The sequence below is a fragment of the Sprattus sprattus genome (assembly GCF_963457725.1).
Source record: "Sprattus sprattus genome assembly, chromosome: 4".
Classification (NCBI taxonomy): domain Eukaryota; kingdom Metazoa; phylum Chordata; class Actinopteri; order Clupeiformes; family Clupeidae; genus Sprattus; species Sprattus sprattus.
The window spans coordinates 49,022,645-49,038,761 of NC_137923.1; the positions used below are offsets into that span (position 1 = coordinate 49,022,645).

The 16,117-nt window shown below is 40.0% G+C and overlaps 1 protein-coding gene across 1 annotated transcript; it reads left to right on the forward strand.

The window, feature by feature from the left end:
• Window positions 1–833: 833 nt before the first annotated feature.
• LOC308363543 (intermembrane lipid transfer protein VPS13C-like) lies at window positions 834–15,675 on the forward strand (the record flags this gene model as incomplete). Its single annotated transcript, XM_080836348.1, has 8 exons — window positions 834–904; window positions 1,304–1,385; window positions 1,495–1,608; window positions 1,684–1,759; window positions 1,901–2,064; window positions 7,514–7,559; window positions 15,002–15,125; window positions 15,531–15,675. 8 exons carry the CDS (start codon window positions 834–836, stop codon window positions 15,673–15,675), a joined length of 822 nt encoding a protein of 273 aa, XP_080692474.1.
• Window positions 15,676–16,117: the final 442 nt, after the last annotated feature.

Below are 16,117 nucleotides of genomic sequence, written 5' to 3' on the forward strand. Positions count from 1 at the left end.
TATATACAAAGTTACCCTGAAATACACAAAAGCATCGCCTAGATATGCATTCACTGTCAGAGCCGGAATCGGGAATCGAACCCTGGCCGCTGGTTTTCCGGTTCAAATCGTGACATTCACTCCCTACAACGGTCATGAGCGCTAATATAGGCAAAGAGATGCATCACATTTACTGTAAATGTCATACACACAGGGAGCAACTAGCAGCAATGTAGTGACCAGAGCTACTGGCACAAAGTAGAAGTGCAACTGCTAAATACTGACTTAAACTTTGACACAGATTATTTTTTTCTTCTGATCAGTGTCAAGTCAAAATAAATCGACCATGATTCAATGTTGTAAAACAATCGAAGGTGAAAACTTCCAATGAGAGTGAATCATTATAGGCATTGGTAGGTGAGTGAATCATCATAGGCATTGGAAGGAGAGTGAATCATTATAGGCATTGGAAGGAGAGTGAATCATTTCTATAGGCATTGGAAGGAGAGTGAATCATTTCTATAGGCATTCCAAGGAAGATTGAATCATTTCTGTAGGCATTCCAAAGAGAGCGAATCATTTCTATAGTCATTGGAAGGAGAGTGAATCATTTCTATAGGCATTGGAAGGAGAGTGAATCATTTCTATAGGCATTCCAAAGAGAGCGAATCATTTCTGTAGGCTTTGGATATGATTTCTTTACCTATTTTCATCAAATCGTTGGCTAGCTGCATTCAATTCAGTGTTAGAGCTCCTAATGATGTCCTCCTAACTCCACAGAACCTCAGTGAACTCAGAGAGTTTTATCTTGAGTTGTATCTGTATGTTGCTGGTGTTGACGGGCTGGGTCTGAGATGCCCGGCACCACTGTTGAGCCCTCTGGAGGTATTGAAGGCTTAATTCAAGCCAACACTGACCAAGGAAGGTGCCCTCTTGGCAACCCCAGAGAAATGCTCCAGAAGGCATCTTTGGAGTTGTTGTTAACCCTTAGAAGGCCATTTCCGGTGGGAAAATGTGTTGTTGTTGTCAATGCCTTTAAATTTGTTAAGTATTGGCCTGATGGTTTGGTGCACTGTGCACCACTTGCATGTGTCAGTGAGAGGTTTGGCTGCTGCTGCGGGAAGTCCCCAACCAATAGCACAAGTAATTTCATATATTGTCCTGTTTGTAACTTAAAATGCATGTACTAATACAAAGATGCCCTATACAGTCCTGTATGGGAAACTTCCCTTCAGACATTGGAATATTTAATTTGGTGCTAGACAGTCTTCAGGATGGGCAAGCTTTATTATCTAATTGCTGATTTCCATTCCCACCCCTCAAGACTTGCATTCTTTGAAGTCCGTTTCCAGTTCTACCGCAAGGAAAAGTTGATGTCAGCGGTCATTCGCCATTACTCTGAGCAGGTGATTATTTACATGAAAAATGTGATGAAAATGTTCCTAAAGCGGATGTAATGTTTCTTCATGTTTTGTAGTTCCTGAAGCAGATGTAATGTTTGTATATGTTTTGTAGTTCCTGAAGCAGATGTATGTATTGGTGTTGGGACTGGACGTGCTAGGGAATCCGTTTGGTCTAATCAGAGGCCTGTCAGAGGGAGTGGAGGCCTTTTTTTATGAACCATTCCAGGTGAGTGAGTGAGTGAGTGAGTGAGTGAGTGAGTGAGTGTGTACTCATATTCATGATCTTGTATGGTTGATATAGGGAGCGGTACAAGGGCCAGAGGAATTTGCAGAGGGCTTTGCCATTGGGGTACGCAGTCTTCTGGGACACACAGTGGGTAAGATTCACACATATGCACAGCCTGTGATTTTCCACTAACTCTCAGAATTCAACACTGTGTTCAGTATCATTTACATGTGTACACAAGTACTCAAGTGTGTGTGTGTGTGTGTGTGTGTGTGTGTGTGTGTGTGTGTAGGAGGAGCAGCGGGAATGGTATCACGGATCACTGGCTCTGTGGGTAAAGGTTTGGCAGCCATGACCATGGACAAGGAATACCAGCAGAAACGCAGAGAGGAGAGAAACAGGCCTCCCAAAGATTTTGGAGAGAGTCTCGCCAAAGGAGGGAAGGGTTTTCTGAAGGTACACAAGATTGATATGCTGCCGTGCAATTACTACAATGAATGAAGTGTGTGCTCGGGTGACTATGTGGTTTGTGTATACAGTGGGGAAAACAAGTATTTGAAGTTTGGCCACTTGCAAATAAATGTGTGATCTAGAATTGTAATGGTAGGTGTATTTTAACAGTGGGAAACGGAATATCAACACAAAAATCCAGAAAACTGCATTTTATAACATTTATGACTTTATTTGCATTTGGTGCAGAAAATAAGTATTTGAACCCCCAAGCAAACAGCAAGAATTCAGGCTCCCAATGACCAGATATGTGCCCAAGAAGCACACAGATTAGTCCTCATTAGGTCTAACAAGGTACACCTGATCTCAACTGGTGACGTGTATAAAAGAAACCTGTCCAAAGAATCATACTTTACACCTTCAACCTCACCACCATTGGCAAGACCAAAGAGTTGTCCAAGGACATCAGAGATAAGATTGTAGAACTGCACAAGGCTGGAATGGCTACAAAACCATCGGCAAGCAGCTTGGTGAGAAGCAGACAACTATAAGTGTGATTATTCGTAAATGGAAGCAACACCAAACAACTGTCAATCGCTCTAGGCAGTGGCGGACCTACCATTAAGGCGAACTAGGCAACTGCCTTAGGCCCCCACCCAGCAGAAAGCCCTCGACGAGTTGCCCACCCAGGCACCGATGGGCCGATGGGATGGCCCAAGTCCATAACCAACCGGCCTTCCCGCAGATGTTGTCGTTCGCGACGGTTTTCCTTGCTTCACAGAATACATTACATACCTCTAATGACAACTACAAGGAATCAATGTCTGCTATTTATACTACTCCTAGTGACCTGTATTCACACTCATGGTTACTATTTTCTTTACTAATCTAATCTCCTCCGTCAGTCTTACTATGTTTATTTGTTATTAAATGTCAATCACTCTAGCCTAATACTTGCGTGTCTCGCTCGTAGACACCTTTAACAACCCTAAACACACACACATAATCACACACCCAGCATGCAACACTACCATTACCACTGATGTTTACACCCCATCGTATGTTCTGTTCTGTTCATTTCTACAATAAAGTTCAAACCAGTGGCGGCGGACCTTAAGGGCGATTGTGGCGACGAACTGCCTTCAGGAAAAGGAGATTTTTTTTTCTCTGTCGGAAATTACCAAATGTCGAATCAGGCAACAGTCACGCAACAGTTGTGCTTCAGAAGGCGGCGTCCCTATTTGGGGCTAAATGGAAATCGCCCCAGATCTCTCTCACTCTAATGTTAAATCCATTCTCTTTCATAAAAGAGGGCTCTCAATGCATTTTCCATGGCTTCCGGGAGGGCTCGCCATGCTCCATTCTTTCGTCATAAGTATAAGGACGTATGAGTTTAAAAAAAACGGTCAAGGCATATTCTGTCAAGATGTCTAACATTCAGTGCAACAACTGGAGTCACTCCTTGAAAGAAACTAATTTTTAGTCGGCGTACTAATTAAGATAAATTGACAACAAAACAATTAGGACTTCCTACACCAAATGTATCGATTCAACAGGTTTCTACAAAGGGTGGATATTTTACACATATTTTATGTGTCCTGTAAAGCTATGTTGCATCATACAACATTTGAGACATGTGGATAATGAAAAAGTGGGATAATTTAATGTGGAGCCAAATCATGTTTGCTTATGAAGGCTCCTGAATGCAACTTTCTTCCATATAACTAGCTACTGTAGCTATGTAGGTAGAGGGGAAATATTTTGATTGTGTGCTGCCATCTACTATACAAAAAGGTATTGCTGTATGAGTTAATCAGCCTACAAAAAAATTGATATTGCTTAATGTAGGATACTAGCCCAGAGTTAAGCATATTCATCTAGCAAACTATACCTACCTTGAAGTGTTACAATAGCCAGTATCATTTTATTCCATGTGTCCATCCAGGCAAATTTGTGGATCCAAATGTTATTAAAAAACATATATAATGTTATTTCTTTGTAATCATCCAAAATTATGTTAAGTGTATGGGTATTTTGCATACATTGAGTGGGCAACGCGCCGTATATTAAGTGGGCCGCTCTGACAGACAACTCCCGGGCCACTTTTTTCCCCCAGTCCGCCCCTGCTTTGAGGTGGCCCTTTTTTTTTTGCATTAAAAGGACGGATGAAGAGGGCCCCTGGCTATGTTCGCCTTAGGCCCCCAAATGACTAGGTCCGCCACTGGCTCTAGGTCTGGGGCTCCATGCAAGATATCCCCTTGTGCGGTATCGGTGATCATCCAAAAGGTGCAGAATAACCCCAGAACTACACAGGGGGAGCTTGTGAATGATCTCAAGGCAGCTGGGACCACAGTCACCAAGAAAACCATTGGCAACACACTACGCCGTAATTTTTTAAAGTACTGCAGCATTCGCAAGGTCCCCCTGCTCAAGGAAGCACATGTACAGGGCCACCTGAAGTTTGCCAATGAACACTTGAATGATTCTAAGGAGGATTGGGAGACAGGATGTGTTCAGATGAGACCAAAATCAAGCTCTTTGGCATCAACACGACTTGCCTCGTTTGGAGGGGGAAGAATGCTGAATATGACCATCCCCACCGTCAAGAATGGAGGTGGAAACATTATTCCTTGGGCTGTTTCTCTGCCAAGGGTATAGGAAGACTCCTCATTCCCTCATTCCCTCCCATTGAAAACGCAACCTTTAGGATTTGGAGAGGATCTGCAAAGAGGAGTGGACCAAAATCCCTACTGAGATGTGTGTAAACCTGGTGACCAACTACAATGACTGACGTCTGTGCCTGTCTGTGCCTGCCAACAAGGGTTTTTCCACCAAGTACTAAGTCATGTTTTGCTAGGGGTTCAAATACTTATTTTCTGCATCAAATGTAAATAAAGTCATAAATGTTATTAAATGTAGTTTTCTGGATTTTTTTGTTGATATTCCGTTTCTCACTGTTAAAATACACCTACCATTACAAGTCTAGATCACACATTTCTTTGCAAGTGGCCAAACTTAGGAAATCGGCAGGGGTTCAAATACTTATTTTCCCCACTGTATATGAGTGCGTGTGTTTGTCCCCATACCCTTGGCAACTGGCGACACACTCAGTATTATTAGTGCAATTGCCAAGCACAGAGTATTATTAGTGTGATTGTTCAAGCACAGAGTATTATGATGTGATTGCTCAAGCACAGAGTATTATTAGTGTGATTGTTCAAGCACAGAGTATAATTAGTGTGATTGTTCAAGCACACAGTATTATTAGTGTGATTGTTCAAGCACAAAGTATTATTACTGTGATTGTTGAAGCACACAGTATTATTAGTGATTGCTCAAGCAAACAGCATTATTAGTGTGATTGCTCAAGCACAGAGTACAACCCAAATTCCGGAAAATGTGGGACGTTTTTTACATTTGAATAAAATGAAAACTAGAAGACTCTCAAATCACATGAGCCAATATTTTATTCACAATAAAACATAGATAACATAACAAATGTTTAAACGGAGAAATTGTACACTTTTATCCACTAAATGAGCTAATTTAAAATGTGATGCCTGCTACACGTCTCAAAAAAGTTGGGACGGGGGCAACAAATGGCTGAAAAAGCAAGAAATTAGGAAAAGATTCAGCTGGGAGAACATTTAGCAACTAATTTGGTTAATTGCGATCAGGTCTGTAACATGATTATTTATAAAAGGGATGTTTTAGAGAGGCAGAGTCTCACAGAAGTAAAGATGGGCAGAGGCTCTCCGATCTGTGAAAGAGTGCGTAAAAAGTTTGTGGAATACTTTAAAAACAATGTTCGTCAACATCAAATTGCAAAGGCTTTGGAAATCTCATCATCTACAGTGCATAACATCATCAAAAGATTCAGAGAAACTGGAGAAATCACTGTGCGTAAGGGACAAGGCCGAATACCTTTATTGGATGCCCGTGGTCTTCGGGCCCTCAGACGACACTGTATCACTCATCGGCATGATTGTGTCAATGACATTACTTAATGGGCCCAGGAATACTTCCAGAAACCACTGTCGGTAAACACAATCCACCGTGCCATCTGCAGATGCCAACTAAAGCTCTATCATGCAAAAAGGAAGCCATATGTGAACACCTGCTCTGCCAGACTGACGTCAAGCTCTCAAACACTTTTTTGTTGGCCCCCGCTCTTCTTATAGTTACGGTGTTCATAGATTTCCTTTATTTGTTGTTATTCGTGCAACTGCTCTTACTTGCGCCATTATAATAATTCCTGCACTGTTTATTTTATTATACACTAACATGACCTGTATGACGTATACACAAAGAATGGACAAGAACTACAGTTGCAATTGCAAGACATCTTTATCTGAAATTCTGACATTTTTTATCTCTATCTTGAAAGGAATGCATAATGTGTGCACTGTTGCACTTCTGTAAATAACTACCACACCTATAAGATGTACACACAAAAAAGTTTTGAGAAATAGATAGATAGCTAGCTAACTAGCTAACTCAGGGTTGGTTGTTTGATGAGATCACACAAAGTAGAACAGCATCCGAGTCATCCTATAGTTAGGGCAATATTTAGCATATTTTGGCAAGTAAGAATCATGCCCGTATTAAGACTTCATGGTGCCCCTGGGCAACATTGACTCTCTGGTGCCCACCTACCCCCACCCTGCAGAACACAAACCATACCTATCCACAGGGGTGTATTGATACTTGAGTAGAAATACTTTCTGACTGCATTCAAATATTATTTCTGAGTATCTGTACTTGACTTGATTGTTTTTTTTTTAATACTTTTTGCTTAATACTGCTCAACTTCATTTTCCATACGTTGATGTAACCTATGTAAGGAATAATGCACTGGAAGCAACCGTATACCCCTCTGAAGTGCGGCTATTTTACATAACTCACTTGCTCCCAGTGCATTATCCCACTTATATCACAGCTTACTTGCCAAAGTAATGAATTCATAAATTATGTAAATTATGTTTAATGCAAACTTATGTTATTAGAAATCATAACTTACAGTACAGAACTATTGTTTTATCTTTTGTTGACCTTAATGAAATATCATTACTAATCTCAACATGTATATTATTCGTCTAAATCATAAGAAAGTTTATACTTTTACTTTTGGTACTTAAATCTGCTATAATCTGCACAGAAAAGCGCATGAGCACATGTACAAAACAAACTGTAGGAGGCACATTAGTTACACACAAACTTCATTATTTTCATAGCCAGACAACTTTCAAAACTTTGTACATCTTCTTAAGTGCAATTTATTGGCACCCAAAACATCCCAATTAAAAGCATCTCGTGCGAACGTTACAGTAAACTTACCTCATTAATTCTCCACCAGGCTGACATGCTGTGCCTACCGAATACGCTAACAATTAAAAAAAAAAGATGGTTAGGGTATTAACGTATTATATGATTGTTCATGTATTTCTTTCTCCAGGGCTTTGTTGGGGGTGTGACTGGAATTGTCACCAAGCCTGTAGAAGGTACGCATCATCAGTACTTAAAAACAGTGCTGTAACATTCAGTTACCAGTGATTTCACATTCAGTTACCAGTGATGTAACATGGAGTAACCAGTGACGTAACATGGAGTAATGATGGTATTTAATTTACTACCATATATTGGAAGACTCAGTCATGGATTTGTCAGTGATGATCCAGGTTTATTCTTAACAATGGCGGCCACACATTGTTGAGACAGAGGCTTGAAGTCACACACTCACTCACAGTGTTTCACCTTAGCTTATCTAACCTACTCCTTAGAGACAGGCTCTTATATACATAATGGTTAAGGGGTGTTACCAGCTATTCAAAATAGGCCATGGCTGCAGACACTTTTGCCCAAACCTGGGGGGAAGGGAGTTCTCACCTCCTTCCCCAGGTCTGAACAAAGAGCCCTCACCAAGAAATGTTTAAATGCCAATAAAAGTAATATATTTATACTAGGTATAAATAAGTTGGAATTAATGCAACTAACCAGTCCCTTCATTCCCCCTTTTTAAGACAGAATGTCTTAAACATAACATTAGATATTAACTATATTTTCTTCTTTTCCTTGTGTGAGTGGCTTTGTTCAATCTCTGTCTCACAAATGGGGCATAGTATTCTCAGCAGTAATAAATACATGTACAGTACATTGTATCCAGCAGGGAAATAAAATTAAAAAGTGAACCAAAAGCTTAAAAATCAAATTACATGAATCCTAAACTAAAATAAACTAACAAAACAAACAAATCAAAAATGTTTAGGATTAAACAAAAGACAGAACATTTTAAAACATTTCCTTTCTGGTTACTAAGTGGTCCATGCCATGTAAAATTTCTTTATTATAATGTCGGTTGAAGGGTAATACGCTTTAGTGTCCTTGTAATCAAGTGTCCGTGTGTGTGTGTGTGTCTTGAGTCAAGTGTCCGTGTGTGTGTGAGTCTGTGTGTGTGTGTGTGTGTGTGTATGTGTGTGTGCGTGTGTGGTGTCTTGTGATTTTCCGTGTGTGTGTGCGAGTGTCCTTGTGTTTTTCCGTGTGTGTGTGCGAGTGTCCTTGTGTGTGTGTGTGTCTTGTGTGAGTGTCTCCATTCTTTGCTCCATATGGGGTCGTCCAGCCTATTCACTCCTTAGCATATCAGGAGATGGCTCTTGAGTGATTCCTTCAGGGTGAGAGGTGTTGATCGTCTTTGAGTGGTTCCTTTTGGTCAAGAGATGTGGATCTTCTTTGATGGTTGAAGGTGATGGCTGTCCCGTCTGATGGTCCAATGGTTTTGTTCCTCCAGATGGGTTGATTTGGGTTCAAATGTCCCCCTTTTGACATCTCCTTTCCTTGTTGTCATCGTGACGAGGCTGAATAAGGTGTTGGCTGTCCCGTCTGATGGTTTCTTCCAGAGGGGTTGATCTGGGTTGAATGGTGCAGTTGTCCTTCATCCGCTAATCTCCATATCCTGTAACGAGATTTTGGGGGAGATAATACTGGACAACACTTACATGAGGCAGGAAGCCTCTTAGCATACTCCACACATTAGACAATAGACATTTGGTATTGGGTGTGAAATGCTGTTGATGGTATGTCTGCGCCCAGATTCGCCATTGGATGTTAATGTATGTGGCGCCCTTGCGGTTTAAGAAGCAGGTTTTCAGGAAGAAACAGTGTTAGCAAATGTCATTAAAAAATTCACAGATATCCTTTAGAGCAAGACGTTGAATATTTGAAAGTTAATCAAACAATTTCACCTGAAAACAAAAGCAGTGGTCACATTTGTTGTTAACAGTTCTGTAACTTCATTCATTCTATGGCTGGCCAGCCCATTCACACATACACAGATTAATTCGCTTGCTCAGGAGACAATGTTTCCATTCCTAAAAGAAAATAAGTTATTTAAAGTTCCAGTTCCAGTTTACAAGTTTAGTTAAAGCATTATGTCATAAAAACCCTTATTTCATCCAGATTTCAGGGGCCAGTGAAATGCCAAACCATATAAGGCATTTCATTAAATCAATGTCCCTGGCATCCTTTTGATGAGGTCAGACATTCAGCAGCTTAAACCTGTTTAGATAAAATAAATTCTGCAGTTATCATCTTATTTATGATATGTATGACTTGTAGGATCTAAATCGCTCTGAAGCTAAGCCTCAGCTCCTCCCCCTTTTGATGTTACAGCACTTTTGTTGCTGTAAGATCATTACTCAGGGAATGTGTAGTTATCTTAAACACCTACTGTATATGCAGGATGAAGACTGTCCCCAAAAAAAAAATTACCAAAAATATTCTTACAATTGTTGGTAAAAATGTTTTACACTTCATACAATGGGTTAAGAAAATAATGTCTTGCATAAAAATAATTAGTCTTGCTATGTGGCTTGGGTGTGGTCACTTAAGCCTGATGGGCTATTGAGGGTCTCAGTCAAGGCTGGACCTGACGTGTGAATTAAGTGAAATGTGTGAAAGTTGTCTGTAACTTTCTGTGAGAAGTTACAGTCTAAAATCTAGCAGTCTTAAAATCTGACCTTCTCAAACGCATTTTGAAATCTGGATTTAGAGAATCCTATGTCTTGAAACATGACTGGTCAAATCCAAGCACTGAGTTTCCACAATTTAATGTAACAATGTACAAATTAACTTAAATTTAAAATAATGCTGTGTCCTGTTTTCACAACACCCGTTTTTGTTCACAACACATATAATCCCTTTGGACCTAACATCTGAGACAGACAGCAATACATTGTAGCATGTCAACCCATCAACTCAGACAGCGGTTGACAGTGGCTACCCTTGAGCGTTACCGCACCCAAAAATCTTCTGTGATACTGCACAGGCACTTGCTATCCTATTATTCCTAAGGTTAGGTAAGCAATTTAATCTAAGTACTTACCATGTGTTGTGTCAAAACCAGGCAGTTGTAGGACTCTTACAGCAGAGCTGAAATCTCAGCGAAATCCAAGAATGTATCTCTCGGTCCAGAACCTCCATCTGATGGTATTTAATTTACTACCATATATTGGAAGACTCAGTCATGGATTTGTCAGTGATGATCCAGGTTTATTCTTAACAATGGCGGCCACACATTGTTGAGACAGAGGCTTGAAGTCACACACTCACTCACAGTGTTTCACCTTAGCTTATCTAACCTACTCCTTAGAGACAGGCTCTTATATACATAATGGTTAAGGGGTGTTACCAGCTATTCAAAATAGGCCATGGCTGCAGACACTTTTGCCCAAACCTGGGGGGAAGGGAGTTCTCACCTCCTTCCCCAGGTCTGAACAAAGAGCCCTCACCAAGAAATGTTTAAATGCCAATAAAAGTAATATATTTATACTAGGTATAAATAAGTTGGAATTAATGCAACTAACCAGTCCCTTCATTAACCAGTGCTGTAACATTCAGTTGCCAGTGATGTAACATGCAATTACCAGTGCTGTAACATGCAGTTACCAGTGATGTTACATGCAGTAACCAGTGATGTAACATGCAGTTACCATTGATGTAACATGCAGTTACCAGTGATGTAACATGCAGTTACCAGTGATGTAACATGGAGTTTTCTATGCAATTGGAGTAAACTATGCAGGAGGTGTAGATATCCATGAAGTAACACATTATATATAATATTATAGCCTAGCAGTGTAGCTTGCAGGACAAAAAAGTTTTAGCCATGTCATATGAAAGTATTGGAAGCCAAAGGTCTGTCAAAAGGTTACTGCCGATTCAATGAACCTAAAAATCACATTTTCTGAAATCAATTGTGGCTAGGTGCACACCAGTATGATCCAATACCTGAATGATTTTGGGGATGCAAAATGAAGACTGCTTAGCACCAAGTCTTGCATCTACACTGATCAGCAATATAATCGCTTCATAGATTGGAGGAGGTATAAAAATGAATGACATAAGATGCCGTGCCAGTAAGGTTACCTACTAGCTGAGGTGTGGACATATTTTTATGTCTGGTTTACATCAAAACGAGGCCACTGATTAAAAAGATGACGAGAAGTACATTATTTTCTCATGCAACTACATTGCTACAGCAGTTCTTCTAAGTGATCAGCTAACGGTAATTCTGGAAATGACTTTAGGTGCAAGCTATTATTTAAATCTGCATGTTGTGTGTTATGTTGGCAAACGAAAACAGACATCGACAAAAACAAAAGAGAAGAGAGTCTACACAGACTCTGTCCGTTGTCCCATGGAAACATGAATGTATAGTCTACACAGAGTCTACACAGAGTATCACAGAGTCTGTCCATTAATGTAGTCTACACAGACTCTGTCCATTGTCCCATGGATTGTGAGTTGCATTCCTATTCTTGATAGTTTATTCAGTCTTTTGATTCTCATCCTTGCTAAGTTTGCTAAGTTGCTGATTTTGCAAATGCTTCAAATGTTTCTGTTGCTGTTCTCCCTCTCAGACCAGGGACCATATATTCAGTGGTGGAAGAAGTACTGAAGTTTAGTACTTAAGTAAAGTACAAGTACCCAGGAAAATGAAAGTAAAAGTAAAAGTACTACATCAACAATCTTACTAAAGTAAAAAGTAAAAAGTACTCAGTTTTAAATTTACTTTAAAAGTAAAAGTACTCACGCAATGGGTTGTCTCTCAATGTCTAGGCTGTGCCATTTTGATAAAGAAATAGCGACTGGTAATAAATGCCTCTACAGATGTCACTACTAGTAATAATTATAAGCAACAACATTTGTTAATTGGAAAGGTTGGTGTACTTATTGGGCCTATTGTCTGTAAAACTGTTCACACTCTATCTTATAATTCTGCAGATGACGAGTTATCTACCAGGGATTATTTGCAAAGTTAATACCATTAGGCTAAGCCAAATCAATAAAGACACATTTTTGTATCTTTTAATCTTTTATTTAATTGCAAACGTGTAAAAAATGGAAATATGAAACATGAAAAACAAATGGAGTTGTTAAACTGGTCAATGCAGAGTTGTATGCTCTATTGATTGCAGAAAGAGAAAAAAAAACATATTGAGTAACCCAACACTAGGCATTAAGGGCCTGATTTACTAACAGGATTGCGCCCATTTCTGGCGTAAAATGTGGGTGTGAACAGGCGAGGTTATGTGAACGTGGGTGGTAACGTAGGCGTGAAGCGCACTTTACATGGGAGGAGAGAAGGTAAGTGCGCCTAATGATGTAATGCGTGGTATTTACTAAACTGCCTGTCGAGCGCACGTCTCCAATTTGCGTGATAATTCTCCGCCTCATAAAAGCACGTCTTAACCAGAAAGCGCATTTACAATGAGTCTGAATACGTTGATATGGCAGCAGTAATAAGAGCAAGGCGAAGAAAGACAGCGAGCACAGAAAGAGACAGCGCACAGAAATGATTTTTTCAACTGTTATAACACATTTTCAGTTAAGCGAACCACAAATCATTAGACGGTACAGATTAACCAGCCACACAATACTTCAATTACTGAACCAGATCAGAGACATCGAACTCTCCAACCGGAGATCACATTCCATTCCATCAGTTGTTAAACTCAGGACAACATTACAAATATTGGCATCGGATCATTTCAAACAGTTATAGCATCAGCAGTTGGTATATATCTCAGCCTTCACTCAGCCAAATATTCACCCAGGTACTCGACGCATTGCTACCGCGCACTGGTCAATACATTTCCCCACTGCCATAGCTGAAATTAGAGACATCAAACAGGATTTTTTTTAAATAGCTTTCCGAACGTAATTGGAACCATTGATTGCACCCACATGCAAACAGTCCCACCTTCAATCCACGAACACGTTAACCGAAACAGAAAGCACACATATTCAATGAATGTCCAGGTCATATGTGATGCCAACACGACCATTACTTACGTGGTAGTGGTCTGTCCATGACAGTTTTATCTTCCGGAATAGTGCCATCTATCCATGATTGAGCAACGGTGATTTTGGAGAGGCCTGGCTACTTGGTAAATGTATTTGTTTCAGTGGGGATATATTGTAGTGAACCCATGTCCCTTGTAGAACGTATTAATCTCGCCATGTACACATCTATATTGTTATAATAGACAGTTTATGCATTAATGCCACCAATAGCATATTATTTATAATCGTGTTCTTTTAAACATCTCGCTCTTGGTGATGGCGGGCAAATCAACAATATAACCCATTGAATCAGGTTCAGTGATTGAGGGAACGTGAACCAATATATCTATCTCCTCTCCGCTGAACCTTAGTTTTTTCTTCCTCAAATCTCCATGGTGGGCAGTAACTTGCAGGCAATTTCTCCCGTCTTTTAACGGTGCGCTAAATAATGATTGCCCAGCGCTGATCTGGCTTGATACATATCACGGAAAATGCGGGGAAACACCGTGCGTTAATGTGCGCCTGGCAAAGGCGCAGATTAAGCTGCGTTCGCAAATCAATGTTAGTAAATCAGGTCCTTTAAAGGGCGGAGTAAGCACACAGTGCCCAGCGCAGATGTGGTTTGATAAATACCACAGAAAATGCGCACCGTGCGTTAATTTGCGAACGCAGATTAAGCAGCGCTCGCATATTAGTAAATCAGGCCCTAAGTTTGCATGCCAGGCAATAACCAGTCAATAAAAAAGGCAAATCTTCACGTTAGCTTGACAATGCTAAACAACCAGCTTTATCTTACCACTACGTTAAATAAATAATCAAGGTACAATCGTGTTATTTTGATGCTATTGCTGTATGTCAACATGTATTTTGCTAGATAACAGTATAAAATCATGTCAGTAACCGCATACGATATTCATAAGTCAAAGACATTAACTTAGCATAGCAAGAACTCCGCATAACTCGACCTGTTTCTCCAAATTTGAGGCAGAATCTTTGAAGGCTAGCAATTCCTTTTTTGAGGTAGACAAGAAACGCACTGAAACCTCCACGAGTTATTCTTGGGGCCTCTGAACTTGAACATGTCCTCAGATGAGGCTGACTCTGAATCCATGCTGAAAAGTTGTTTGTTAGTCAGGCTGTTTGTCGAATGTTTAAGCAAAACAGGCAAGGCTACCGTATTGCTGCAGGCAAATTCACACTCTGCTGTCATTGGAGCTGATAGAGCCACCTGATTGGCTGAAACGTCCTAAAGCAACGCAATCCATATTTTTGTGTAGGCAACATTTTGGCGAAACTGTGTTCATAAAATGTAACGAATAACGACACATATTGTAGAAATGTAGCGGAGTAAAAGTATAGATAATAGCTGCAAAATGTAATGAAGTAAAAGTAAAAAGTATGCACTATTATTTTTACTTAAGTAAAGTACAGATACTTAAAAATTTAACGAAGTACAGTAACGAAGTAAAAATACTTCGTTACGTTCCACCACTGCATATATTACCTTTAAGTTTAAGGACACAGGTACTGATACTGTGTCTTAATATTCTTTGTGATGAACTTTAAAAATGGAATGTACTAAGTGGGATCTTTGTTCCATCAGGTGCAATGAAAGAGGGTGCAGCTGGCTTCTTTAAGGGAATTGGAAAAGGACTGGTTGGAGTTGTTGCCAGACCAACTGGAGGCATTGTTGATATGGCCAGCACTACCTTTCAGGGGATTCAGAGGTAAGGACCACATACATACTATACACACAATGACCACACTACAGACTATACACACAATTACCACACTACACACTCTACACACAATGTTTATGAGAACTTTAAAAAAGATTTAGAATTATATTAAAAAAAAAAAATACAAATGTTTTTTTTTTCTTTCACCACTTTCGTTCTCTTACTAAAAATCTTGTTTGCAGTTTTGTGTCCATTTTAATATCTATTTTTGTATGTAGACTCATTTATTCAGTGTCATGTGTTCTTTCTAAATGATGTCCTGAATATGATTATTATGATTATATGACTTGAAGTGTGGATGTTGATACAGCATGTGTCACCAGGTGAGTAGTGCATCGTGGGTGATGGGCACGTGCATCATGCTTATTGATTCTGCTTGTGTCATGGCCACAGCAACTATCAGTTGGATGTGAAATCCAATCAAATAAATCTAACCCCTGACATCTGTCATCATAACACTGCATCTGATGCCCTCCTCTCCAAACCCCATCTGCAGGGCAGAGCCTCTAAGATGGAGATTGGAGATCCATATCAATAGAAACACTGAAATGAGCTTCTTTTTTCTGTTGCTTAGCAGGTTAGGAGATGTGTAAGGGGAACAATTGAATATGTATCATGCTTTTGTGTGGGTTAATTGACAGTAAGCATCAATGATTGCCATTTTGTGGCAGTAGCTTCTTACATTGTGGAAGAACAATAGGCGCCGTCTGGAGCTCACAAGTGCTAACACAACAACATGACTGCCCAGCTATAGAACCTGAGCAGCAGGATACAACAACAACCATTAAGCTGCCTTAATGAGCATTTCACTTGGGTTTTCAAACAGGCACCTTCCTTCATCAGTGTTTTGTTGAATTAGGCTAACAACACAACCAGAAGGCTCAACAGTGGTGTCTGGCGTCCCAGACCCACCCCCCTCCATACTCATGATAAGTTAGAACACATTCAGGTGAATTCACAACCACAAGTAGTCTCAGAGC